At 48.5% G+C, this 27,952-nt stretch overlaps 1 protein-coding gene across 1 annotated transcript; it reads left to right on the top strand.

Moving 5' to 3' along the window:
- Positions 1 to 97: 97 nt before the first annotated feature.
- SPG11 (SPG11 vesicle trafficking associated, spatacsin) lies at positions 98 to 27,926 on the top strand. Its single transcript, XM_050309501.1, is given in 42 exon segments — positions 98 to 315; positions 1,064 to 1,248; positions 2,008 to 2,235; positions 2,817 to 3,015; positions 3,594 to 3,731; positions 4,448 to 4,674; positions 4,677 to 4,910; positions 5,127 to 5,272; positions 5,751 to 5,883; positions 5,978 to 6,133; positions 6,567 to 6,745; positions 6,908 to 7,084; positions 7,515 to 7,586; positions 8,000 to 8,127; positions 8,767 to 8,945; positions 9,667 to 9,874; positions 10,372 to 10,433; positions 10,436 to 10,574; positions 11,277 to 11,383; positions 12,170 to 12,315; positions 12,647 to 12,808; positions 13,173 to 13,239; positions 13,676 to 13,841; positions 14,564 to 14,769; positions 15,268 to 15,376; positions 15,638 to 15,797; positions 16,880 to 17,110; positions 17,303 to 17,503; positions 17,822 to 17,929; positions 18,310 to 18,472; positions 18,590 to 18,804; positions 19,228 to 19,972; positions 20,666 to 20,808; positions 21,403 to 21,601; positions 21,757 to 21,894; positions 22,509 to 22,642; positions 23,394 to 23,501; positions 24,023 to 24,191; positions 24,847 to 24,935; positions 25,702 to 25,857; positions 27,019 to 27,170; positions 27,535 to 27,926. Coding segments are annotated over 42 exon segments (7,263 nt in total). The 3' UTR covers positions 27,716 to 27,926.
- The last annotated feature ends 26 nt before the right edge of the window (positions 27,927 to 27,952 follow it).

A 27,952-nucleotide genomic window follows, 5' to 3' on the forward strand; every position in this document is an offset into this window, starting at 1 on the left:
CACCGGCCCCGCGCCGCGGTGCGTGCTGGGAGATGTAGTCCCGGCCCGCACTGGGCGGCGCGGTCAGCTGTGCGGAAGGTGGAGCAGGAGCCGGAGGATGGAGCAGGCGATGGCCCCGCGGGAGCTCCGTGTGCTCCTGGCGCCCCGCTCCCTGGAGCCGCGGGGAGCCCCGCGGGACGCGGCCCGGGTGCGGCTGAGCAGGGCGCAGGACGCGCTGGGCACGCTGCTGGCCGCCGGCGGCATCTCCGTGGAGCCGCTGTCGGCGGGCGGCGCCGGGCGGGCCCGGGGCACGGCCCTGCCGGGGCGCTGGGCTGAGTGAGTGCGGGGCAGGGGGCCGGAGGGACCCCCGGTGCGGTGCTGGGGGAGCGAACAATCGGGGTGCGGGGGCGGAGGGACCCCCGGTGCGGTGCTGGGGGAGCGAACAATCGGGGTGCGGGGGGCTGAGGGGCTGCGAACCTGCCCCGAGCCGGGACGGGCTCCGTAAGGCCCCGGCGCTGCAGGGGACGCTGTTTTACATCTCCTTCCTTGTTTAACTGTGCGAGAGCTCAGTGCGGGTGGTCAAAAAGCCGAACGAAAAGGGTGTTGTTGTCTGTCGCGTTGTCTCCTGGGCCCCCGCAGTGCCCCGAGCCCCAGTCCTGCCCCCCGTGGGTGGCAGTCACTCACATGATGTTTGTGATCTGCTTTAGTGGCTGTCGGTGCTGAGTCAAAACCGCGGGCACGTTTTAATCCTGAGCATCTGCAGTGCCGAGCTGCAACCAGCGCTGTTCCGAGCACCACAGCGTCACGGGATGGGATGGTTTGGGTTGGGTTGGGAGGGACCTTAAAGCCCATCCAGTGGCACCCACCCAGGGCAGGTCTGAGACACGGGGGGAGTTTCTCAGCCCAAGCAGCAGGGCAGATCTGGTGTTCTGGTGTTGGCAGGGACGGGGTGACAGCAGCAGTCATTTAATCTGAAGGTTAAATAGTGCTACCCTTCATCAGTGCATGACCAGAACTGTCAGTGTGGGAAATGTGAAAGGGGAATAAATAAAGCCAGTAATCATTGTGAATGTTGTATCTCCAGCTTCATGTGGGAGAACACAGAAGATGATGGTTTGGAAGAAAACAAGTCAAAACTCCTGGCTCTTGGACAAAGTCATGGACTGTTTGTCTATGAACTCTCTGTAGAAGATGGAAAGTGCAGCCTAAACTCCCTGCACAGTTGTGAGGAAGAGACACTTAAAAAGCTCCTCGAAGTTAAAAACATCAGTGAGTAAATTCCAGTGTGTTCCTTGTGTGAAATTGTTGCTGGTCTGGTTCTGCTGCACCTGCTGGGACAAATGCAGGCACTGGGGATTGAGCACTGGGGAAGTGTCAGGTACTTCCACACTGATTCAGAGTGATCAGCAGGATTAATGGACTGGAAAAATAAAAGGGACATTTCTGTGTTCAAAGGTGACGTTGGTAGAGGGAATTAAACTGTTACAGGGTCGCGTGTTTGGGTGATATGAAATTAAATTTCAATAAAGCATGTTCCTGCAACCCTGCCCTCTCAGATTTCCCCTTCAATATTGGAACTGATGGGAAGAAAACAGAGACAGGGCTCCTCAGTAACCCAGCAGAGACTGATTAAGTGTTTCACCTTATGTATTATGATTAGCAAACATAGTGTACAGTTACACTTTGCAGGACCTTTGGTGTTAAACAGTCTCCCTCCCTAAAATATTTCTATTTCCAAAGTTTGTAGCTTTTATTTTCAGTACTGACTGAAATATTATTTTGGGATGATTTCTTGTGTTCTTCACAGTATTGTCCACTTAAAAAGCCACAGCAAAAGTTTTAGGAAAGAGTTCTAAAATTAGTGACATAGAAAGTGAAATTTAAAACAAAACAAACCCCTCTCCCCAGTCCCAAATTTTTTTAAGGTGGTAGCAGAGGGAATGAATTTGAGCTGTCATTTTCTTGGGGTTCCTTTGCAAATCAAAATTCCCAGCTGGCTGTTATGCTAAAATATCTTTAAATTTACAGGTCTGCCTTCTGTTTTCTCTGTGAAGATCCTGTCCTTTGGAAACAACAAGTGCAAACTCCTGCTCAACCAGTGCATCCTTGTGCATCTGACCTTTCCTGGGGAAGACTCACCCTCAGAGACCTGTGACTGCTTCACCCTGGATTTGCCTGCAGAGGTTTTGGGGAGAATAACAGATTCCTACTTCTGCAGAGGGATCCTGTTCCTGCTGGACAGTGCTGGCTGGATTTGTATCCTTTGCAGGAGAGAGGAGCTCTCAGGGGAAATGATTGGGAAGAACAAAGTTGTTTTTCTTTTCTGGAAGGGTTGATCAGAAATTTCTTTAGAGACATTTTGGGATCTGTTTTGAAGGTGCCTCCAGAAAGGGTTGCGTTGCAAAGTCCTGGTTATTGTTGTGAAAATGCCATAGTTGTGTATCAAATGTTTCTCAGCACAGCCCTGGAAATCTGCTTCCCACTGGATTAATGTTTTCCAGTGCAGGGAGGTCAGGGTACCTTTTCCTGGCTGTTTTACCCTTGGAACAGTGCAGGGAGGTCAGGGTGCCTTTTCCTCCCCACAGAACTGCCAGGACAGGTCACTCCAGGTATCACTGAACTGCTTTGAGGTGGCACAGGTGGCAGGTTTGTGCAGCACAATCCTCTGCTGATCCCAGCTGAGCTTGGAATGCTCTTGGAAAACAAACACTCCCTCTGTTCTGTGGGGCAGAGCCTGGCCTGGACCACAGGTTACCCCAAATTCCCCATCTGCCCCTTCTGTGTAACTCCTTTGTTGGACCTGGGAGCACTGGGGTTTTCCTTGACGCTGTCTGAAGACGTATTTGACTGCTTTGATGGTGCCAGCTTAGGCAGGATCAGTGTGGCCCTGTGCCAGGGAGAGGGGCAGGCTGGGGGCAGGAGCCCTGCCCTGCCATCCCCCCTCACTGCCCTGAGGGTGTCCCAGGATCTCAGCGTGGCCGTGGTGCTCAGTGCTGCCCACGGTGCCCTCTCCGTGGGGCTCGACAGCTACTTCAGGTATGTGGGTTCCTGAGGGAAGGTTTGGGTTCAGCCAACCTTAACTGGTGCCTGAGCTTGGTCCTGCAGTAGGTGAGGTGCTGTCACCTTTTTATTGTGAGTTCTGGCCCTGTGGCAGAGCGGAAATTTCATATTTGTTTAAAGATTGTCCTTTATTATTTGCTCCAATCTGCACTCTGTCACTTCAACAAAAGAAAATTTATCTATTAACATCAGTTTGTTTTAATTTCTGTATTAAATACGCTAACAAATAGAAAACCTTTGTGCTGGACCCTGTTTTTCCTAGGAAGATTAGGACAGGTGCTCTCAGTGCCAAGGGTGGGTGGCAGCATCTTTTAGAGATGCTGTGGGGTCTGGGATTATTAAACTCCTGATACACTTGTGCTGGTTTGGCTTGGTAAATGAGGACCAGGTTGTAATTGAGAGGAAGGAGCACCAGGGTTTGATGGCTCACCTGGACACCTCCCTGGGAGTGCTGTTGACCTGAGAGGAAGCTGCTTTGCAGAGAGCTCCTGGAGGGGTTAGACAGCAAAAAAATCTCAAGAGGGAGGTGAAAATTAATATTTATTTCTTTACAGGCGGTTTCCTGAGCATTTGCTCTGTAAGAGAGATCCTGAAAGTCTTCCCTTGGAGCCTCCTGAAGGGCTGGATGAGGATGAGCTTGGCAGTTCTGAGTACAGCATGGAGCTCCTGTCCTCCCCTTTCCGCACGGACAGGTACCGAGGGCAACCCTTCCTGGGACAGGCTGGGCTTTGCTTCCTTTACATCAGGGATAATAAATCCTGGGAGGGGGGATGTGTTCAGTTGTAATTGAGATAAGTAAATTCAGCTCATTCTGCACTAAATAGTGTGAATTGAGGATGATGTTTGCAAATGGGCTGAGAGAACTTTACCTGTGCCATTGAACAGCTCCCAAACAGTAATTGCTGATAAGGGGTTACCTTTCATTTAAACAGTATTGACAGATTTTTTAGTATCCCAAGGACTTTACATCTCCTTGTTTGTTTAGCACAAATGAGTGTGTGTGGCCTTCAAAGTACTCTGTGTTTGTGTAACACACTTTAACTGGTTGTGAACCTTAGGGGTATTAGTACTGATAAAACATGTTAGTTACAACTTGATGTAAATGTAATAAATACTCAAGTCCAGAATTAATTTCATTCTAATTTTTTTTTAATTGAGGGGGCATTTTCTGTGAGGAAAATTTTCTATAAAAAAGGGTAAATGTGAATGTTGTCATCTAATGCAGCTGGGATCACTCAGCTTGGCTGCAGAGAGCATTTAAATAGAAATAAACAGGCCATGTTAAGGTTTAAAGGTGCTGGATGGATTTTCTAAGCTTAAAATGCATTTTATTTAACTGAGGAAACTTTCTCTGCATTGTTCTTGGAGTAATGCCTGGTGTTACAGGTGCCTTGTCCCCTCTGCCCAGGTCCTGGAAGGCACACTTGTCCTCACTGTGGGACAGAGTAAGAAGAGGAAGACCAGGTTCTCCACATCTGGGGAATGACTTGAATTTGCCTTGGTATCAGTTTTTTACCCATCTGGAAGATCACGATCCTGAAATTTATGAGGATCCAGAGAAGATGGTGGCCTTTGTCCCACGGGCTGTCACGTGGGCAGCTTCCAGACCCCTGCACAGCCACGGCACAAAGCTCGGGGTGCAGGACAGCAGTGGACACAAATCCCCGGGGGAGCACCGCAAGAAGTGGTGAAACTGGAGTGTAAACTGGTCACTGGGGCTAAGGCTGTGTTTGTGGTGGTGACAAAGGACATGGGGTTGTCTCTTGCTCTCTGGGATTTTGAGTCCCACGACGTGACGTGTTCCCACTTTGGCACCAACAGTGTTTACGTGGAGTGCAGTGCAGAGCTGCCACTGTGTCTGCTGCTCACAGGTGAGGGGTCATGGATTCATGGATTGTCCTCAGACAGCTTTTGGAGGGGGTTCTGCTGGTGTTCTTTCCTGTCTGCCTGGCTGCTCTTGGCTCATGGCTCGGGTGAAACCCAGGCGGAGCTGCTGCAGCTTTGCATCGTCCTTTGGGGAGAGAGGCAGTGAATGGAAAGGCTTTAATAGTGAGTATCTTTAATTATGGTTTGATTCTTTTCTTTAGAGCGTGGTCTGTTCTTAGTTCTGTTTGGTGTGACCCAAGAGGAGTTTTTGAACAGACTGATGATGTTTGGCAGCGCTGGAGTCGTGGATTCCATTTGTCACCTCAATGGATGGGAGAGATGTTCCATTCCAATCCATGCCCTGGAGGTAAGGAGAGCTGGTTCATGTCTTACAACTAAAAAAAGTACTTCTTTTAAGTAATGAACACAGTTTATGCAATGCTAATGGTGGTTTTAGACACAATTAAAAGTACACTTTAAACCTAGGGGCAAAGAGAAGTGGTTTAGTTATTAAATAAACAATAAAGCCCCAGGTAATGCAGATTAGTAACCCAAAAGTAGAAATATGCAACAAATGAATGCCCTTTAATAACATAAACCAGAATTTTAAAGTAAGCAGTGCTCAAAAATCCCTCATGATTGGATCCTATAGCATTTTTGCCAATTTGTATTTCTGCAACAGGTTTTGTCCTCTTGCAAAATGTCAAATGTTAAAAGAAATCCTCAGAACTAGATTCTGGGTTTTTGTACCACTGTTATAAAGCCAGAGGAGAACCAGCAGTAAGTATACAGTATGTGTAGAGTTTAGAATCCATGCATAGTTGTTTCTCTGCATGTTTGTCTAGGCAGGTTTGGAAAATCGCCAGCTGGACACAGTGGACTTATTTTTAAAAAGCAAGGAAAGTGCTTTCAGTCTCTCTGCTCCCTGCCCTGGGCCTGGGCAGTGCAGGGATGCTGCATCCCAGACCTACCTGAGAAGTAAGTCAGTCCCTGCAGCTGCAGAGGGGTTTCAGTTGAACTGCCTCTCTCTCTGTGGCACAGTGCAGATGTTTGATCTTTGTCATCACTGCAGATTTGGAAGAGCTCAGGCCAGCTTTAAACTTGCTTTGCTCAGCAATCCAAGAGAATGATATGGAGCCTCACAGCAAACACTTCTCTGAGCAGCTCCTGAACCTCACCCTGACTTTCCTCACCAGGCAACTGGAAGAAATCTTTGTGCACACACAGGGTAAGGTGACTCCTTTTGAGTCATATCTAGTAACATGTCATTGTTTGGTTAAATGGGAACAGCAGCTTTTTTAATTAAAAGCTTACATTTGCCCAGAATTAACACAAGAAAAGTGCCAGAGATAAGTGAATGAAAGATTTTCACCCCTGCATTTTAAATGGGACTTACCTGCCTAATAATTGGTTGGATTAATAAAAAATTCAGTTCTTATGTACTGGTCCCTGAGGGGTAAAACATCTCGGTGAGGACAGGGAGCACTGGTGGGGCTGTGACTGTGTCCTGACAGGGTGCTGGGCACTGGCAGTACCTGTGCAGGTGAAAGAGCTGGTGAAAGTTTCTGTTGATCAGTCAGGAGAACATTCAGCATTTCCAAACACCAAAAATCCTGTCTTGTCCATTCCTGTTTAACTGGTATCTTGGATGCTCTTGGCAGAACCCGATGAGTTCCTGCAGAAGGCTGCAGATATTCTGACTGATTACATTATTAAACTGAGGAAATTCCTGAGAAGATATCCTCGCCCACAAATCAACCCGGTGCACACAGGAGATGAGCTGGATGAAGACCTGCCTGAGATAGAAGAAAGCCATGTGTGGGAAAAGCTGACAGCAGAGGTGAAAATGAGTGACCCAGTTTTTACTGATCTTATTAAATATATCTAAGGAGATCATTGATGTGGAAATGTCTTAAAGTGTTGGGGGAAAGATCAGTGTAGGGATTATAAGGACAGTAACACTGACAATAGGTGAGTTTGCTCCATTGTTTCTCTGCTTTAGGAAGTCATTGCTGAGGCCATCTTAAGCAACAAAATGCCAGAGGCCCAGATCTTCTTCCGGATGCATCAGCATCCTGCTGAGAACCTGCAGGAGTTCATTCAGACAGGTTTGAACCTGGTCTATGACCGTCTGCTGAAGGGCAACACCAGGGAGGCCTCGGAGCTGCTCCGAAATATGGTGAGAGCTTCAGTGGTTCTTCACACTTTGGGACTGATGAAGTCAGTGAGTGCTGGGAGTATGGGCAGCTCAGGGGTCCCACGGATGCGACTCCACCAGACCCAGGTACTACAATGAAAATTAACCTGTTTGGAAGAGCTGCTTTGAGCACTGGTGCCCTCAGGAGGCTGAGGGAGCCTGTTTGTGGGGGGTGATGTCATGGTCCTCGAGGTGAGAAGGTGGTTCTGGCAGGTGAGGTGTTAAAGGGCACAGGGTTTGTACCCAGCCGTGCTGGGGACATCAGGCACATCCCTGGGTTACTGTGACACTTCAGGAGCTGCTGAAGGGAACATCACGAGCGTGCTTTGGAAGGGAAGCAAGTGCATTTATTCCATCCCTGTCCAGCTGCGCTTTACAGTTTGCATACAGTGGGTGTCTCCTTCCCTGCCAGGGCTTCAATGTGAAGCAGGAATTGCACAAGATCTGTTTCTACACCGTGGATAAACACGTCAGAGATCTGCTGGTAAGTGCAGCAAAGGCTCTTCTTGTCCATCTCTCAGGTCTGGACCTCGTGTGTGTTTATGCTGAGGGAAACCAGTGTACTGGACTCACTTTCAGAGCAGGCAGGCAGGTTTTGTCCCTGCATCCTGGCAGTGTGGTTATTGAGACGTGCCAGTGCCATTTCCATGTTCCTTTGTGTTTGTAGTTCAAGTAAAAGTAGTTAAAATGTCGTTTCTTTGTCCTGGCTCTGCTCTGGTTCCCGTGTCCTTGCACACAGAATGGAGTCCTCTTGTCCTTTAAGTGTATTGCCCTCTGCTTCCAGCGTTTTTTCCTGCAGTTGGTAACTGTTTGCACTTGCAGGGTCATATGTGACTTGAATATATTAAAAGTAGATCAAAATGACAATCAGAGGTAATACTTTAATTTGAATTAAAGGTGAAAGTTTTACGGGAAGAAAATTATTTTTCTGAAAAAGAGAAGAAAATGATAGACTTTGTGCATCAGGTTGAAAGCTTTTACTCGGAATCCTTCCAGGAAAATAAAGAGATTCAGTCTCTTTCCAGGTAACGTGAGTTAACAGTTTTAATTATTAATTAATAATGTTAATAGGATTTAAAATGTGCTGGCTTCTACATTCTGTGTGATTTACTGCACTAACAAATACAGTCTCAGTTTGATTAATTTCACACTGATCTTTGTTTGCAGAAATCAGGGTCAGTGGGGGGACAAAGTAATTTCCTCATTAATGTAGCAGTTGCTGTCATGTTCTCTCCAGACCACATCATGACTTACTCTTGTCAGGGTAACACAGCCCTTCTGCTCATGTCATCACCATAAATGAAGCATTTTTAATAGCAAGTGATATTATTATTAATCAAATTAGACATTCAGATGGAATGTTTGCTGGGTTTGATGCATATCCATAATATATAGCAAGCTAAAGTAACTTAGAAAAACCACCTACAGTTAAATAATTGTAAAAATGTTGCAGTACTTACCATTTTCTATGTTAGTTTTGGGAAAATGAGGTAATTCTTTGGTTCTCAAACCTTTAGTTCAGGTCAGTCTCTCTGCCACTTCCAGAGCTCTTCAAATTGGACTGGCAAAATTTGTTGACCCTTTCGCCACCTTCTGTTTGTTCAATTGGTGACTGTTTATTAAAAGAGCAATAAAGAACAGCCCAATTCCATCCTGCCTTGCAGTGTCAGTGCGTGGAGGAAGGGCCAAGACCTTTCCAGGGAGGCAGCAGTGCTGGACTCGGTGCTGGGCTGGGACAGGCACAGGGCCCGCGGCCGCAGACTGCGGCTCACCTTCGACTGGGCTCGGTGGTGGGATGAGCTCACGCAGGAGATGATTCTGCTCCCCAGGAAACCACGCCAAGGCAAGTCTCCTGGGAACAAGGGCTTGAACTGGGCGTTGGAAACCTGCCTGGGACGTGGTACACTGCAGTGGTGGAGGACTGGCACTGCTGTGACTGAAGTGGGAGCTGCCACAGTGGGTCACTTCCTAGCAGTCAAACTGGCTAACAGTGGTTTTTTATCCTGCTGCATCTGTGGTTTTCCTGTAGAGAAAAGTTTGGAACTAGCTGAAAGGGACTTGCCTAAGGCATGGCCACCTGTAAATGGGTCCTGCTTTGCCACATTCTCCCAAGCTCGTTGCACTGTGGTGTTACTTCCAGCTTGGCCAGCATAAAGCTCTGACGAGCTGTAACAATATCCTGCATCTCAGCATCGTTTGCAACTGTTCATTAAAAAGAAATGCAAGGAGCAACAGGACAGGGAATGGCTTCCCACTGCCAGAGGGCAGGGTTAGATGGGATATTGGGTAGGAATCCTTCCCTGGGAGGGTGGGCAGGCCCTGGCACAGGTTGCCCAGAGAAGCTGCGGCTGCCCCTGGATCCCTGGAAGTGTCCAAGGCCAGGTTGGACGGGGCTTGGAGCAACCTGGGCTGGTGGGAGGTGTCCCTGCCCGTGGGGCTGGGTGAGCTTTAAGGTCCCTTCCAGCCCAAACCATTCCATGGTTCCATATGTGAAGGAATATCAGTATTTCCCTCAGCAGTGTTTGTCTGTGCTGATTTCATCCATTTGCCTTTTTGAAACACAGAGCTCAAGACGTGCAGTCCTGAGGTTCTTTGGATGCACTTGACAGCCCAGCATGATTGGCTGAGTATTTGTTCCTGGCTTGAGGAGTCAGAGCCCAGGCAGGCTCTGTGTGGAGCAGCTGCCTGGCCCCCTCTGACTCCGGCCGTCGTTGACCGGAACACGCTGTGCAGCAGCTACATGAGACACGAGATCCTCAACAAGCTGGCCAGGTATGTGCCCTTAGAGCTTTGCACTAACTCTCTATCCTATGTGAAGCCAAAGTCAGATGGGTAGAGAAGATAATAAAATCTTAATGAATTTCTATAGTGTGTTTAGTGCTCTTTTTGGAAACAGCACAAATCTATTGAAATTTAATTTTAGTCTTGCACTTCCACCTAACTGAAAACAGTAAGAAACATGAGAACAGGGGAAATCCTCCCTCAGCCCCTGGATCTTACCCAGTGATTATGTTCCTGATGCCCACTTTAATGCAAGTGGGAATTCTGAGCACACAGGATTTCCTTCCTCACACCTTGTCTGCAGTGACCTGCAGGAACCACAGTGTTGTTTGAGCACCATCAAACATATTTTGGCACACTGTGTTTTCCTCAGCAATGAGTCCCTGAGAAGGAAAGTGTGCTTTAATTTTGAGCTGAAAACACCCTTCAGAAGGTGTTGGAAAGAGAACTGTCTGATCAGTGTCTGTGCTTTCTCTGCTTTCTGACAGAAATGGAATTTTTGTCCCTTCTGAGCTGGAAGATTTTGAGCTCCTGCTCCAAAGACTGTCGTGCCTGGGGGAGTCCTGCAAAATCCTCACCCTGTCCCAAAATACAGCTCTGCCAGTGGCTTGGACTTCCATGCTCAGTTTGTCCTCCACTGCTTACAGCACAATCTGCAGTACCTATTGTACACCTACCTGGACTATTACAGGTAGGAATGCTTTTCATCCCTCAAATCCCGTGTGGATTTAAAGATTGAAACACAATTTTAACAGTTGTTGGTAAGAGTTTTCCTCCACCCTTCCTGTCTATTGACAAAGAGCTCCTGGGTCACAGCAGTGTCATTTAACAAAATCTGTGGGGCAGCGTGGGAGGTTTTAAACTGTATTTTGAAGTTTTATTCAGGTTGTCTTAACATTAATTTGTGTGTCAGTCATCAAAGGAAACAATTACAGTTGTAATTTTGTTTTATATAATGCTACAAGCAATACAATAACAAGTGAGCCAAGGCAACTTGCTCTCCATAAACTCAGAGAATTCAGAACCTCTGTCACTTGAACACAAGTGTGAGTTCCTTCTTGTTAGGTTCACAAATTGCTGGTTTCCATCTAAATTAGGATGAGTTGGGATTTGAAGGAGGAAGCAACATTAGGCACTGGAACTGTGTGAATACTTTGTAAGTAATTAATACTTCGCAATTAAAATTTCTGTAACTCCAGTCTAACGCTGGAATTATCAAGAAGGTAAAAGTGGACCAGAAAAAAAGCCAACGAGTCATTTTTTGTTATTTGTCTGATCGATTTTAGTTTACATAACCCCAGTCAGGTGCTCCCAGTCTTTAATGCTGTGTTACGTCAGGGCAAAGGGTGGTTACAAGTCCTGTGTTTTCACTGTGCTGTTCATTTATTCCCAGCTTAACCCCTTCAAATTGCCCCATTTTGGAGAACAAGGAGCTGCACGAAGCACATCCCTGGTTTGAATTCCTGGTGCAGTGTCGAGGGGTTGCCAGTAATCCCCGAGGTAGGAATCTCGCTCCAGAGGGGGCTCCCAGCTCTGCTCCAGCTGAGGGCTGGGCACAGCTGGACTAAACCCTCTGCTCTGCTGAAAACCTTCTGTTGACCTTGGCAAATCACTTACATGGCCATCACTTCCCCATCTCTAAAGTTTGGATTATTGTTCCTCCTGAAGCTGTGCAGAAACATTTGGCGGCTGCAGATTTGGGAGAATTATTTTGTGTATGATCATCATTACCCCCAAGTTTATTATGTTTCCAATAGGCTGATGAGAGGGAGAATTCATTAGAAAATGCACATCCCACTAAAATGAAACCTTTCTCTAGTCCTCCTGGTGCATTTTGACTTCTCTGCCCTTGGATTACGTGTTAGGTTTTTTTTTTTTTTGCAATTGTCATTGCAAACGAGGAGAATTTGTGCCCTTAGCTCATTGCACATTTTAAACACTTCATCTTTTGCAGAGTCACACATTAACAAAAGATAAAAATAAGCCCAAGTGAAGCTTTTCTTTAGAAAGTGGGATCGGGATAAAGAATTGCACAACACAGTGTTCAACTGTGGGACTCAATCCCAGTCGATCTGTGTAGGCAAAACTGTGGTTTGAAACTGGGAGAAACTTGGTAAAGTTTAGATCAACCTGTCTGTATTTGTAAGTAAATTGAGAAAAATCAGTATTAACAACAAAAAGTAGAAAATCCAGGATTTTTCATAGTTGGAGAACAGTTGTAATGGGTGATTAATGATTTAATATTGGATTTACATGAAACTAAATCTCGCTTTTTTTCCTGTTAAGATCCAAAGATGATTTTCCAGGCGAGTCTGGCAAACGCTCAGATCCTGATTCCCAGCAACCAGGCCAGTGTGAGCAGCATCCTGCTGGAGGGCAGGACCCTGCTGGCCCTGGCCACCACCATGTACTCCCCTGGGGGCATTGACCAGGTACTGGGGTGGGCACCGCATCCCTCAGCAGCTTCTCTGCAACCAGGAGTTCTGTTTTTAATGGAAAAATTCTCAGTGAGACACGTGTTGGAACAGAATTCATTAACACAGAGGTGTTTTGATACACTGCACAGTCACCTGAAACATCAGGTGCTGTTGAGGATATGTCTGATACAACTTCAAAGCATGTGATGGGAAAAAAAATGGTACTTCTGTGTTGTCACTGCATGTCATATTCCCCTGAGGTAGTTTGGCACATTCAGAAATTGTTTTGTTGTTATCTTGATGCAGTTTCTTCTCAATTAATTAACTTAGCTTCCTTGCAATGTAGGTCCTTCAGAATGAAGATGCAGAAAACCCCCTAAAGAAAGTTGATCCACAGCTCTTAAAAATGGCCTTGACCCCTTACCCCAAGCTCAAGGCTGCTCTCTTTCCCTCCTGTACTGCTCATGGAATTTTGCCACCTGACATCTCTCTCTACCATCTTCTTCAGGTAACAGTGAAGGAGCAGAGCAAAGAGGAGCTTGTTTGCAGCTCGAGCCTGGAGGGAGGGGGCCACGTGTTGTTTCCTTGGAATCCTTAGTTTGGGGCTTAAGTTTATGGCTTCACTCTGAACAGTTTAATTTTAAGTGGTGTGTAAATGCTGTGAGTCTGCAGTGTTTAACTTGAGCAGCCCTGGAATGTCAGGGAGGGATATTCTTGCAGTGTTGGGTGGGAAAGTTGTTTAGCATTGCAGAAATGAAAATATTTAAATTTTAAAATGTTTTTAATGGTCTAAGAGACGCAGAATTGAGAGTTAAAGGACAGTGATGGGAAATTCTCAAGCTGCCTCAATGTATTTTGTTTTAATTTTTCAGTCACTGGTTCCCTTTGATCCCTCGAAATTATTTGGCTGGCAGTCAACAAACACTCTTGCTGTATCAGGTATGTTCCTTGTCAAGGTTTAGATGCTTTCCTAGCCTAGGAAAAAATACCTTCCAGTGGAATGATTTGGCTGTGAAAATGACTCAAAAGGCCATTTCTTTCACAAAAAAATAGTTTAATTTACTAAATTTGTGTTCTAAACTGAAATCCCAGATAAGGTACCTTTTTACATTAAGCTCTTCACAGACAGATTTTTTTCTAAATATAAGATAGAAAAGCAATGTCTTCTTTTAAAAGCAAGCTGAGGGGCTCAGAAGGGATCCAGAGTTCCGATCTTCCACTGAGGAGTGGAATTTCAAGGGGGTTTGGATATGCTGAGATCTGAACTAGGACCAGAGGAAAGGGATTTGATGGTCGTGTGCTGTGGCCAAAAGCCACGTTTTGGTGTTTGATTCAGCTGTTAATCAGCTCACACTAACGGTGGTGCTGTTCCCAGATGCAGCCAGCGAGCTCCCTCACTTCTCGTGCCCCGAGCTGGTGAACAGGCACGCGGTGCTGGAGCGGCTCGATTTCCTCTACTACCTGCACCACGGCCGTCCCTCCTTTGCCTTTGGCACCTTCCTGGTCCAGCAGCTGGTGAAGAGCAAAACCCCCAGACAGCTGTAAGTCTCCTCCAAACTGACAGACAGCTCTTTGGAAGTTAGAGTCGAGCACATGGGGGAGCATCTGTCCTCCCCAGCAGCAGACAAGTGGTGAGCGGTGAAATTTCAGGTGTCCTAAGCTCTATTCAGTCCAGCATCGAGCAGGATAGAAATAAATATCACCTGAGTGGAGGTGAGCTTTGTTCTGAATTAGCTAAATAAAATCTGCACAAGGAAAGCAAGGAATGGGAAATGTTCCACCTTTATCAAACACAGATGGGTTCTTCTTTGAGGAACCTGAGCCCCTAAATCACTTTGCAGGGAAAAGATGCCCCTTTTCTTTGACATTTCCTAAGGGTGACACTTCTTTAGTTAAATTAATAAGGCAAATAATGTACTGGAGGTTGATGGAATTAAGTTTTCTGGCTGAAGCTTCAAAATCAGGTGTTCAAAAGTAAACAGTCAGATTACACATCTTCCATATATTGAATTTACTATTAAGTGTATTCAAGATTGGTAGGAGTTACATCAGAACAAATCAGCTTTTCTGGAAGGTCTGGTTGGTGTGTTAGTCACTGTTGGTTTCTCTTCATCATTTCTGACCAGATCAGTTTCTCTTGGATAAGGCTTTGTTCTCATACCTGCATTTGATGTAAATATGACATTTTTGCTTTGTAATTACCTTTCAGAGTAAACCTGGTTGGAAAACTGGTTCCAAAGGTTGTGTGTTCCTCTTGTTCCAGGATCCAGCAGGCAGGGAAGGAGGCCCATGTTTTAGCCCTGTCCTCCTTCGGTGCCCCCTCTGTAGGAGCAGCCTGTGTGTGCTTTCTGGAGCTGCTGGGCCTCGACAGCCTCAAGCTCAGGGTGGACCTGAAAGTTGCAAACATGATTTTCAGCTACAGAACTAGAAATGAGGAATCTCATCACAGTCAAATCAAAGACTCTTTGGGTAAGGGTGTCTTTTGTCTGGTTTGAAATAGAGTGCTGTGGATTTTTTGGGAAGAGCAGCAGAGAAGGATGGGAAGATGGTGACTGATGGCTCAGGAATGCAGGAAAAGCATCTAAGGATTTTGTTCTTCCTGTTCTTTACTAATTTTGAAGGTACATTTTGAACCTGTCATGTCAAGGCAGGAAGACTTACATAATAAATCAAGGATTCAGAACTGCATCAGGATCTGAGACAGTCCCACAGCTGCCTAAGGATCTGTAATGTTTAGCCAGCCCAATGTTGCAATAATGTAATAGTTAAACAAAATCTATTAACAAATCTCTTTTCTCTTTCATATTTGAAAACTGTGTTACAGCAGTGAAATCAGGTGTTCAAAGCTGCAGGGAAATTTAATTTTTCCTGGGGATAACTTTAGAAAGTTGAGTTCCTCACTCCAGGTCCACAGGTGTCTTTGTTCCAAGTAGCACCTCGGTAATAGTAATATGTTCTTTTAAACAGTTGAAAAGTTAACAAAATTGGCTGATGGTGAAAAAGCAGCAGCAGCAGCAATTCTTCCCTCCTTGGAAGAAGCCTTCTGGGATGCAGTTGAGCATCAGGGAATCAAGAGGTGAGAACGGTGTGATTTAAAGGGTTATGCTGGGTGAGCACTGAATTTTGCCATTTGTGTACCAGATAATATTAAAGGCACAGGGCAGGACAGTGTCCCTGCCTTGGTGGTGGGAGTGTGACCCAGTGTGTGGTGGAGCCCCTGGCAGTGCTGGTGTTGCCCTTTCAGGCAGTGGGGCTGAGCCTCAGGGTGGGTTTATACGGGAACACCTGGTGTAAATGTTCCAGTTCATTACAGCTGAAACCTTGGAACCCTGTGCAGGACATCCAGTGACTCCAGGAGGCAGTGGGCATTGGTCATGCAGTTCTGCAAACTGCACAGCATCGGGCTGAGCACGTCCTACCTCCGGGAATGTGCCAGATCCAGCGACTGGCTGCAGTTCCTGCTGCACAGCCACCTGTACGGCCACCAGCCAGGACAGGTGAGCTGCTGTGCCTGAGGGGAGGGGGGGCAGGCAGCTCTGGGGACAAACTCAGCAGCTGCAGGGCTTTAGCTCTTGGGTATCAACACCCCTGGCTGTGACAGCCCTTCTCCTGCAGCCACACTTGCCAGCTCTGCTGCTCTTCCCTCCTCTTGGTATGGGAAAAGCTGACACAGAGGGAACTGACTGTCCAGCAGATCCAGTAACGTGGGTCTGAGAGCATGGAAGTGAAAGGAAAAAATTAGGGAAAAAAAAAACCCTTGTTGGAAAAATAATTTGTGATTGTAATAATCAGTGTGGAGACAATTTTCAGAGAGGAGTTATTAGAGTGCCTCTTTGATGTGAATTGGACGTTTGTCAAGAAGGGATTTAATTTTCATTTTTAATTTAGTTAAAATTATTACATGCTCCTACTGATTGTAAATTTAATTTTAAATCATTCAGTTAGTGCTTTTTTTTTTTTTATTGGAGAATTGCCAGATGTTCAGTGGGAGCTTTAACAAAGCCACTCATCTTTCCTTTCAAAACTCACATTGATTTTTGTGTGAAGATACTTAAACTTCTGTGAATCCCAATCTTCCATTTTTGGTGTTGAACATGATCTAAAAACTAGTGAAATATTACCAATACATAAAAGCAATTCGGGAAAACGTGCAGAAGCTAACTGGAAAATTCCAGGTAAGAGGATAGTTAAGAGGTCTGGGGTTTTAACTTGGATCTCTTTGTTGTTGGCTGGAAAACAAAAAGAGATAATCACACAAAGGCACCTCACTAGAGGCTTTTCATGCTCTGCTGCTGGCAGTACAAGAGACATGGCAGAACTGAGTGTCTCTGAGAGGCATTTTAGCTTCGCAGAACAGGATGAACTTCAATATTTTATTAGAATACTTCAGAACTACAGAACCCTTTTTCCCCCTCTGCGTCTCCAAAACTGTTCTAAAAAGCTGAATTTGAAGAAAGTTTTAGAAAGCTGGATTTGAAGAATGTTTTATTTGTCTTTGTGTGTTTAGTGCTTCAGTCCTCCGTCCCCCTCCCTCTTTCTGGGTCTCACTGCAGGGGTGGTTTTGGTTCTGTTTTCCCAGGTCGTTTCCATCCTCCAGGATTTCCCTCCCACCTTGCGGGATCACTTGGTGCTGGCCCTGGGGAAGCTGCAGTGTGCCGAGGGCAGAGCTGTGGCCCCGGGCAGAGCTGCAGAGAGCCTGTTCCAGGTGCTGCTGCAGTGCCAGGGCAGCCCCAGCCCCTGGCAGTGCCTGCTGGCTGCAGGGCTGAGGGAGCAGGCTCCTGTGCTCAGCGTGCTGGCTGCCTGTGTGCCGGTGAGTGTCCCTGAGTCTGTCCCGCAGAGAAACCACCAGGAAAACCTGAGGTTCTGCTCAATGGGAGATGTGCAGTTGCATTAAAAGCTGGTTTTTTTCTGGTTTTGTAGTAATTGTGACTAGTGTGACACGTTTCACCAGGTGGTTTCTAACGAGGTGATGTACAAGGCCCATTATTTTCGTCATTCCCAGGATGCAAGCATCATTCCCTGCCTCTGTGTTTGGATCATCACCTCTGTGGATGTTGCCACCAGGGCTGAGGCAACGAACCACATCCAGAGCTCAGCAGAAAACCACCAGTGGGACCTGCAGGACCTCTCGGTTATCTGGAAAGTCTTCTTAAGGAAGCAGAAAAGTAAAACACTTCTAAATGGCTTCCAGCTGTTTTTGAAGGTGAGGGAATGTGTTTCTGGGGGTGTATTTGAGTGTTTCTCAAACTGTCTGGGAGAGGAGGTGGCCTGCAAATCCCCCTCTGGGATAACCTGGGCTATCCACTGAAATCCCAGTCAAGGAAGAAAATCTTGGGATGGAAGTTCTTCCAAGGACCACAGATTTGCAGATCATATATCAATTTTGCATGCAATTTTAATACATTAGAGCTTTACTGTTTTGGTGCTAAGGAAGACAAATTCTACTTTTATTGGGGTTAACTTATTATTACTTTTACTTTTATTTTAGAGAATAATTATAAACTATTTTTGTGTCTTAAAGGATTCCCCTTTACTGCACATCCTGGAGATGTATGAACTGTGTATGAACTGTAAAAAGTACATTGAAGCTAAAACCAAACTGGACAAGTTTCAGGAAAGTCTCTCAAAGGTAAGGAAATTAATTTTCTCTGAATGTCACTGCCTGGGTCTGCCCTTTTTGGAAGTGATGGGCCTCCAGTGTCACATGTGAGAGTAATGGAAAGGGGTGTGATGAAAAGCAGCAGGTTTCAGCAGATTCTTTTTATCGCTGACGGTTGAAAAAATGTTTTTGACAAAACCCACAGTTCATTTTCCTAAATGAGTTTGATTTAAATTGCTGTGGGCAGAGTGAAATACAGTGTCACCCTGCTGGTGTGAGCAGTTCACTGCTTGAAGGTTGGCACTGACCACTGCTGGCAAATGGAATTACTTGTAGTGAGTAAGGAGTAATTCAAATAATTGAATATATTTGTAATAAACCCCAACACTTAAAAATCTTTTCCTACACAGCTCAAAACTGGAGAAGAACCAGCAGCCCCCGAGTTCCCTGTGCCATGGCTGGAATCACAAGCACTGTTCCTTCTGGAGCTGATGATGCAGCAGTGCAGGACGGACTATGAGCTGGGAAAGCTCCTACAGCTCTTTGCTGCAGCAGAAAATCTCCTCCTGGATGGTAAATACAGGCTCCCTTGTGAATCCTGTGCCCTCTGGCAGGGCTGGACACTGAGGGAAGCAGCAGAGTTCCCTCAGGTTTGAAAGCAGCTGCCCTTTGTTCATCCTCTCAAACCAGGCCCTTACGTGAAGAAACTCTGTGCCCTCAGTGAGGCCCTGAAGGATTCCTCCATATCCATTAACCGCTCCATCCTGACGAGTTACAGCCTGGAGACGTTCCAGAGGGAGTGCAGGTCCATTCTGGAGCAGCTGCAGGAGAAGGGGATGTTCTGCCTGGCCCGGGAGGTCGCGGCTCTGGCCGAGCTGCCGGTGGACAGCGTGGTTATACAGGAGGTACAGTGCAGTTCAGTAGTGAGGGTCACCTTCATCCTCCTGGTACTGCCAGGGGGAGGATGCAACTTCTCATCCCTCCTGAAACACAGATATTCCCTTAAATCACTTCTTATTTTAAATACAAGAGCACAAAACCTGTTGACTGTAAGTGCTGAGGTGCAAAGGACAATACAGCTGTCCTTATTCTTTACCATTTTTTACTTGCTGTGCTGTTGGTTTTATCTGGGGAGAAAAACAGATGGATTTGCCCATCCCTGTCCATGACAGAGGGTGGAATTAGATGATATTTAAGGTTCCTTCCACCCCAGACCATTCTGGAATTCTGTGACTTGCTGCATATTGAGACACTTGCCCAAATTCCATGTTTCAATGTGAGTTTTCTTCCTTGGAAACATGACTGTTTAAAACCTCTGTTTTTTACAGGTTCTGAGAGATCTGCATCATTTAAGAGAGGTTGGACAGTGGCATCAAACCCAGACCAGAGCTGAGTTCTGGAAGAAGTGCAACGACACCTTCCTGAAACATTCCATCTCCAGCCAAGCCGCAGCCGGTTTTTTCCTTGACCAGGCAAACGCGGTGTTGGAATCCTCAGGGGAGGAGGGGGTAACCAGCATTATGGAGAGACACCTGCTGCTCACCCTGGCTGGCCACTGGCTGGCCAAGGACGCCTCGGTGCCCCTGCAGCAGCTGGAGGAAGTGGAGAAGCAGATGTGGGTCTGTCGGATCGCACAGGGAGTGTCCCGGGCAGCCGAGGGCTCGGAGCGGTCCCCGTGTCCCTTCCCTGCCGCGATGAGCAGGGATGTGTCCTTTGACAGCCTGGCCAAGGAGTTCTCCTTCTCCAAGCTGCCTGCTCTGAACTCCCCTGGGTGCCTGGAGCTGGGGGCCGTGGCTCTGCAGCCCCGGCCGGCGCTGGCTGGCGCAGAGGAGGCGGCGCTGCGGGGGCTGGTGGGGGCCCTGCTGGACGAGGGCAGCGTGCACGAGGCCAGCAGGGCCTGCAGGTACTTCCAGTGCTGCCACAGGGACCTGGCCCTGGTGCTGCACTGCAGGGCCCTGGCCTCGGGGCAGGCGGGGCTGGACGAGCTGCAGCCGGACATTCGGGCCCTGCTGGCGGAGCACGGACACGGCCGGAGCTCGGCTGAGGGAGCCGCGGAGGGCAGAGCCCCAGGCAGTGAGTAACTCCTTCCCTCAGCTCTGTACACCTAGTGCCACTGCTGGCCTTCCCCTGCCTTCTGCCTCCCTCCTTGCACTGTCATTTCCCCCACATTCCTGCAGGAAATAGGTGTTTGTGACAGTGGTTTCTCTTCTTGGCTCGTAAAGCCTGTAGTGAGAGGAATGTGAAGCCTTGCAGTGCTCGTTGCCTCTGTGTGCTTCAGGCAGGGTGTTTCTGTGTGCAGCTCCTGTGAACCTTTCATTTGTTATGGTTCCCAAAAATGGTAAAGCAGCACTGAGACTCCATCTCTGTTCCTGCTTTTGGAATACACACTCTAGGAAATATTTCTTTTTCTGGAGCTGAAAACAGGGATATTCTTCAAGTGATAGATTTCTCTGACTTCTCTGTGCATTATAAAGGGCTTGCTGTTTATTAATAGCAAGGCTAAGGCTGAGAATGTTTATCTGTAAAGTTCTCTGCATGTTTATGAAGTCTGAGTGAGAAACTGTCAGCTGGAACTAATACTGACATGTGCAAAGCTGAATGGACACAGAACGAGTCCTAAGCTATCAGAAAGTCTGCTGAACCTTATATTATAATCTTATGCTTAGGAATTTTATATTTGAGACATTGGGAGTACTTTGGCTTATTTCTGTTCTGTCATATTGTTTGTACCCTAAAACTTTATGGCTCTTTTTTTTTTGTTTCCAGCCTCCAGCACAGAAGACTGGACCCAGCTCGTGGCTCCCTGTGCAGCAGATGAGGTGGTGGCCTGTCTGAAGGCTCTCACAGAGGAGTGTGTGCACGGCAGGAACTACTGCAGGCAGGTTCTGTGCCTCTACGAGCTCTCCAAGGTACCAGCCCTGAGGGCACACGGGCTCTGTGTGTGCCAGGCTGGGCTGCAGGTTTGGGCAGGAGGGAAAAAGGGGGGTGAAGGAGGCTCAGAAGCTGCAGAGGGTGAAGTTACTGACCCTGTGTGTGGGAAAAGGCCGGATGCTCCCTGGGCATGAGGGGCCGAAAGGAGCTCTAGTCCCAGCTGCCCAGGCCCTGCCCTGACCCCACTGAGCCACAGCTCAGCCTGGGGCTCTGCTGTGCCTTTTGATTAGTTTTTTTCTGAATGTGTGCTGAAAATATTGGCATCGTCCTTATCACAGGGGTTCTTAGATTTTCCTGCACAATTTTTCCTGCTTTGAGTATTCAGAGGTTTGAGCTACTAATGTACATTTTTGGATTGATTTGTAATTTTGTGAAGCTGTGGTGTTACAGCAGAGCCTCACTCAGAGCCTCACCCCCTGCCCTTCCAAATGTGAAACCCAGTTTCTCTCTTCCACTGGGAGGAGAGGGAAAGTGGAGCCGCAAATCCTGCCTGGAGGAGGTGTTCAGGACAACGTCCTGCGGGTGGGGGGTGTCCTGGGCTGGGATTTGCTGAGTGCCCATGTGTCCCCCAGGAACTGAGCTGCTCCTTCGGCGAGATCTCGGCGCAGGACCCCGAGAAGGTGCTGCGGGCCATCCTGGCGGGGCGCGGGCCCGAGCGCGGCCGCAGGGCCCAGGCCTTCATCGCCTGCCAGGGGCTGCAGCCCGCGGCTGTGGCACAGCTGCTGGCCGAGGAGATCACCCAGGAGCTGCTGGCACCTGCGCAGGGCAAAGGTGGGAACAGCCTCGGCCTTGCACCTTCGTGGCTTTGGTCCCTGAGCGCCGTCTTTGTGTCTGGAAAAAAAATTTGTTTTGTTAATGGTAAAAAGCAAGAATTGTTCTCTCCTGAACAGTTACCAGTGGTGACGTGGTTCTCTCTCTGGCCACAGGACAGAAGCAGGTTCTGAACCCTGCAGTGGAGAGCCAGGCATTCCTGGAGCTTGCCAAGCTGTGCCAGGACCATACCTTGGTTGGCATGAAGTTACTGGATAAAATTGCCTCTGTCCCGCGTGGGGAACTGTCGTGCAGTGAGTAAATGGCAAATCATTCTTGGTGTAACTAATGTGGCATTGGGTGGTCTAAAATCACAGCACAAAGAGGAAATCAGTGCTGAGGGAGACCTTTATTACTCATCTCAAATCTGATATTAAATTTGATATTAAATTAATAGAGATGAATGTGTGCACAGTAGATCAGTGTGTTGCTCAAGTGTCATATCAGATTAAGTGATCTGAAATTTTGAAGGAGGATGTTTCTTCATATTAATCAGAGTTAGAAATGGAATGATTTTTCAAACCCAGATGCAAAACCTGTGGCCTTCCTTTTCCCAGTGCAGAGCTGGCAGGTGGTGGGGTGCTGTGTCTAACAGATACATTTATCTGTTAGTCAGCTTTTGGTGGAGGAGATTGCAAGTTTTGTGTGTGTGAAATAAAGTTTCAGAAAATGATCCAGAACTCCCAGACTTTCCCCCAGACTGAATGAACACTCTTAGGGGAACTGTTACTCCTTAGAATTGCACAGGAGAACCATCATAGCTCCACTTTCTCCTGCAGTTCTGCTGTTTGTCCCTGGAGAGGTTGTGCATCCTCTGCAGGGGTGGCATCTCTTCTGGGGAGTTACCTGGAGTTCTTTTGTTCTTCAGTTACAGAGTTGCTGATCCTGGCCCACAAATGCTTCAGTTTGACTTGTCACATGGAAGGGATCACCCGGGTGCTCCAGGCAGCGCGGCTCCTCACCGACCAGCACCTGGCTCCCAGGGAGGAGTATGGACTGCTGGTACGTGCCTGGGGGCTGCTGTGCCTGGCCAGGGGCTGTGGGAAGGGGTCCCTGGACACTGGAGCAGTAGGTGTGTGATGGAATCCCAGAGTCCCAGACTGCCTTGGGCTGGAAGGGACCAGTCCCACCCCCTGCCATGGGCAGGGACACCTCCCACTAACCCAGGTTGCTCCAAACCCTGTCCAGACTGGCCTTGGACACTTCCAGGGATGGAGTTGAATCATTCTCCTCTGGGTGACTGGTCTTGAGTGTTTGCTCTACTGTGTGCAGGTGATGATTTTTATGTCTTAAATGACTTCTCTGGGAAAACAGAGGTGGAGGTAGTAGAATAGTGAGGTGGCAACAGTGTAGTAAGTTGGAATGGGAATGTGAGAGTAATTCAATCACTGGTGAAATGTGATGGTGTGTATTACTGGGCTGTTGGCATTTTTCCTTCCTGTCTTGGGAGGATTCCTGGAGTCTGGGACGTACAGGCCCAGTGGAATGGTGTCCATGCTCATATGTTCCCTGCCTGGTTTTATTTGGTAAAATGATGTCCTTTAACCTCCCTGTGAAAAGGATGCAATGGGTTGGTTTAAAAATAACCCCTTGTGGCTTCCAGGGACCATGTGCCATGCTGGTGTGGCTGGCTGTGCCTGGCCCTGCCCTGGCAGGAGTTGTTCAGCTGCCCTGGCAGGAGTTGTTCAGCTGCCTTGGCAGGGGTTGTTCAGCTGCCCTGGCAGGGGTTGTTCAGCTGCCCTGGGTCCCACAGGTGCGGCTGCTCACGGGCATTGGCAGGTACAACGAGATGAGCTACATCTTCGAGCTGCTGCACCAGAGGCAGCACTTCGAGGTGCTCATGAGGAAGAAACTGGACCCGGTACGTGGAGGGAGGAGGGGGGAACACTCAGGGACTGGTGTGGCTGCATCAGAAACTGGTGTTTACACAGCGTGGAATTACCTGGGGATTTTACTTATTGGAGTGCAGGAACTGTGAGTCGAGTTTCGTAGAAATAAATTAATTCTGGGGTTATTCTAGATTTAGTTGAACCAGTTTTTTCTAATTAGTTCAGGGCTGCAATGAGAGCGGAGTGGAAACTTCAGACTTGGCATTGTCAGAGTTTTCACGTCCTGCTTTGCTTTTACTTCCAGCTAAAGTTTCATGGGGGTTTTAAAAATCATAAATATTCATAACTTTGTTTAAAATAAATCCAAGTCACTTTTGACATTTGTACGTAGAGAAATGCACAGGTGCTGGATTTTCCTGCCCAGCACGATGTAGTTGAGCCCAGGGATGACTCTCAAGTATGGAGAGTGTAGCACTCACGTTTTGGGACACTGTAGCAGAGTTGCTCGTGGGTGACAGCAAAGCCCGGGCTCAGAGTGCCCCTCCCTCCCCAGAGTGGGACGCTGAAGACGGCGCTGCTCGAGTACATCAAGCGCTGCCGGCCCGGGGACAGCGAGAAGCACAACATGATCGCCCTGTGCTTCAGCATGTGCAGGGAGATCGGCGAGAACCACGAGGCCGCCGCCCGCACCCAGCTCAAACTCATCGAGTCCCGGCCCTGGGGTCAGTACAGGGGGAGGGGGGAGGTCCTTTGTGTCTGGTGACGTCCCTTGAACTGCTCCTGCCTGCCAGGCTGGATGGTTCTTGTCCTGAACAGTTCCTGAGTGCCTGGCTGTTCTCCAGAGGGGCAGTTTGGGCTCTTCCTGGTGTGCCATCCCTGTGGTACCTCGCGTGGGACACGCTGTGTTTTCCTCACTTGAACAGGATGGGGCACAGTGGTTTTGTGTTATGTATGTGGAGTGTTGGGTTTTTGTCTGTGCAAGGGAAGGGTTCAACGTGCCCTGTGTGAGCTCTGCACAGCTGGGAGGGGCACAGGGAGCTCTGCAGAGCCAGCAGCCAGTGCTGGACCAGCAGCTGAAGCAGGAGCTGAGCCAACGATTTCTGAATTGATCTGGTAATGGTCACTGCTGGGATCTACCACAAACGGGTGCCTGGGGTCTCCTTCCACTTCTTCAGTCACTTGACCAGGCTCCAGCAGTACCTGTGCTCCATTAACTGAACAGGCAGCGTGTTTTTTCTGGCTTTTTTAAAACAAAAATTTAGATTTAATCTGTTGTTGTTTTCTGAGGCACCGCCAGGGACAGACCTGGCACTGGAAGGGATTTGTGTAACTTGCCTTTATAATTGGTTACTCCTTTTTTTTTTTCTCCTATTTCAGAGGAGTCTCTCCAGGATGTTGCAAATTTAAAGAAGCTGCTGCTGAAAGCTCTGACTCTCTTCATTGATGCAGCAGAAAGCTACTCCAAGGTAAAGCGAGGTGGAGTGGAATGACTTGTGTATAGATTTGGGAGCACATCAGGAGTGGGCTGAGCTGGGAGAACACAGAGCTGCTCTGGGGAGGGTTTGCAGCATCCTGGCCTTTGGAAAAGGAGCAAGGGAATCTCTGTCTGTGCCAGCCCAGTGGCTCCAGCAGCCCCAGTAAGAGCTGTGCCCGAGGGTGCTGTGCTGGCCCCTGCTCAGGTTTTAACCCCTGGGGTTACAGGTCAGTTCCCAGGCTCAGAGCAGGGACCATCCAGGCTTTACATGCTCTGGATACAGGTATGGTACCTCACCACTGCTATTCCATTAAGCACACTGGTCTGTGCTGCTGCATTTTTTGGCACAAAGCTGTATTTTGAATGCCTGAAGGAGTTAAAATGCCTCTCCTTCCTGGACAGCAAAATGTAAGAGAGGTGGGATGCTGTGGGTATCCTGACACACTGTGTATGCAAATTTAGCATCCCCAAACTTAAGAAAAAGGGTAAGCTTTGGTTGCCATAAAATAAGATTACAGTATTTTTTGTGTTTCTGTGTCTTACTTTTAGGTTTATGTGAAAGCTTAGTGAGCAAGAGTAGAACAAAGTGTTTAAAACAGGCTGTGATTATGATGGAATTATTTGTGGGGAGTGAAGCTGTGCTTGAAACTATGGGAGTGTGATCAGTGCTAAACCTGCTCTCCAGCCCTGCCCAGCTCTGAGCTCGTGGCTGCTCTCAGCGTGTTCTGAGCCCAGCTGAGGCTGTTGTTGTGTTGCAGGACTCGTGTGTGCGGCAGTCCCTGCGCTGCCGCCGCCTCACCAGGCTCATCACGCTGCAGCTGCACTTCCTGGGCTCGGGGCACAGCACCAGGATCATCAACCTGGGCAGGCAGGACCTGATGGACACCATCCTGGCCCTGCCCAGGTTCTACCAGGTGAGCTGCGCTCCCTCGGGTCGTTCTGTTGGAAATTACTTGTGCAGAGCAGAACCCGGGCTGTGTGTGTGTCCCGTGGGCTCTGTGTGTGTCCTGTGGGTTGTGTGGGGTCCCGTGGGCTGTGTGTGTGTCCCATGGGCAGTGTGTGTGTGTCCCGTGGGCTCTGTGTGTGTGGGCTGTGTGTGTGTCCCGTGGGCTCTGTGTGTGTGTCCCGTGGGCTGTGTGTGTGTCCCGTGGGCAGTGTGTGTGTGTCCCGTGGGCTGTGTGTGTGTCCCATGAGCTCTGTGTGTGTCCCGTGGGCAGTGTGTGTGTCCCATGGGCTGTGTGGTGTCCCATGGGCTGTGTGGGGTCCCGTGGGCTCTGGGTGTGTCCCGTGGGCTGTGTGTGTGTGTCCCGTGGGTTGTGTGTGTGTGTGTCCCATGGGCTGTGTGGGGTCCCGTGGGCTCTGTGTGTGTGTCCCGTGGGCTGTGTGTGTGTCCCGTGGGCTGTGTGTGTGTCCTGTGGGCTGTGTGGGGTCCCATGAGCTCTGTGTGTGTCCTGTGGGCTCTGTGTGTGTCCTGTGGGCTCTGTGTGTGTCCCGTGGGCACTGCCCAGCCCTTCCACTTGCCCACCACGGCCCGTGGCTGTTGTCCCAAATATGTATCCTGTGATATACAAGGGATGGAGGGACAGGACACAGGGAATGGCTTCCTAGTGCCAGAGGGCAGGGTTAGATGGGATATTGGGAAGGAATTGCTGGCTGTGAGGGTGGGCAGACCCTGGCACAGGTTGCCCAGAGAAGCTGTGGCTGCCCCTGGATCCCTGGAAGTGTCCCAGGCCAGGTTGGATGGGGCTTGGAGCAACCTGGGCTGGTGGAAGGTGTCCCTGCCCATGGCAGGGGATGGGACTGGATGGACTTTAAATCTCATTTACATTGGCATCCATCAGTTTGTAAATTTGGAAATAAGAAACAAAAGGGTTTATCTAAAAGAGAACAGAGAACCCCCCCTCTGACACCTTGTTTAGGGGTTAAGGAACATTATGTGCTGTACTTTGTTCCCTTTGTTCCTCTGCACTCCAGCTGCTCACGAGATGGGCCGAGCAGGAGACCTGGAGTGTTTCAGTATTTTCTGTGCCATCAGCCCTTTCCTGTCGTAACTGCAGCCCCTGCTCTCCCTGCAGGCCGTGATTGTGGCCGAGGCCTACGAGTTCCTCCCGGACTGGGCTGAGGTTCTGCACCAGCAGGTGATCACCAAGGGGGACTTCACCTACCTGGAGGAGTTCAAGCAGCAGAGGCCACTGAGGCCCAGCCTGTTCGAGGAGGTGGCCAAGAAGTGAGTTCTGTGCTCCAAGTGCAGCTTTGTTCTCCACAGGGGCCTCGGGAGGAGCAGCTTTGACAGCATGGAAGTGTTAAACCTTCTCGTGATATGCAGGGGCTGGAGGTGGAATCACGGAATCCTGGGATGGTTTGGGTTGGGAGTGACCCAGCTGCTCTGGGCACCCTGTGCCAGGGCCTGCCCACCCTCCCAGGGACAATTTCTTTGTAGGTTTAGTTTCCTGAGCGCTCTGTGGAAGGAGCACTGCTCTACCCTTGTTCCTGAGCTGGACTAACAGGGAGCTCTCATTCCAGGCCCAGACCAGGAGTCTCTTGGTGCCTGGGAAGCTTTTCTGTTTCAGTTACAGTGCAATTGTTTCCAGGGTCAAACAACACCCCCCTGCTGACGCTGCTCTGAAGAACCTGAAGCGGTTCCTCGCCCACTGTGAGGACATTTACACCTACTACAGGCTGGCCTACGACCACAAGTTCTACGATGTGGTGAATTCCCTGCTGAAGGACCCTCAGACCGGCTGCTGCCTCAACGACCTGTTATCCAGCTGAATTCCAGCCCTGGAGCACAGCCTGGCTGCCACACTTCCTGCAGGGTCAGTGCTGATAGCACAGATTTTATCAGTGACCTGCTCCCAGGGCTCTGCTGCTGAGACAAAGTTACTCCAGAAATCTGGTGGTGGTTGTAAATATTTAAAATGCTGACACTGTGTTAACCTACAATTGTGCTTGTATAGTAATAAATCCTACTGTTTATAAATTACTGGAGTCACCAGCAGATACAGAGTG

This window comes from Myiozetetes cayanensis, unplaced genomic scaffold (genome assembly GCF_022539395.1).
Source record: "Myiozetetes cayanensis isolate MyiCay16 unplaced genomic scaffold, myiCay2020 scf14, whole genome shotgun sequence".
Taxonomy (NCBI): Eukaryota; Metazoa; Chordata; class Aves; order Passeriformes; family Tyrannidae; genus Myiozetetes; species Myiozetetes cayanensis.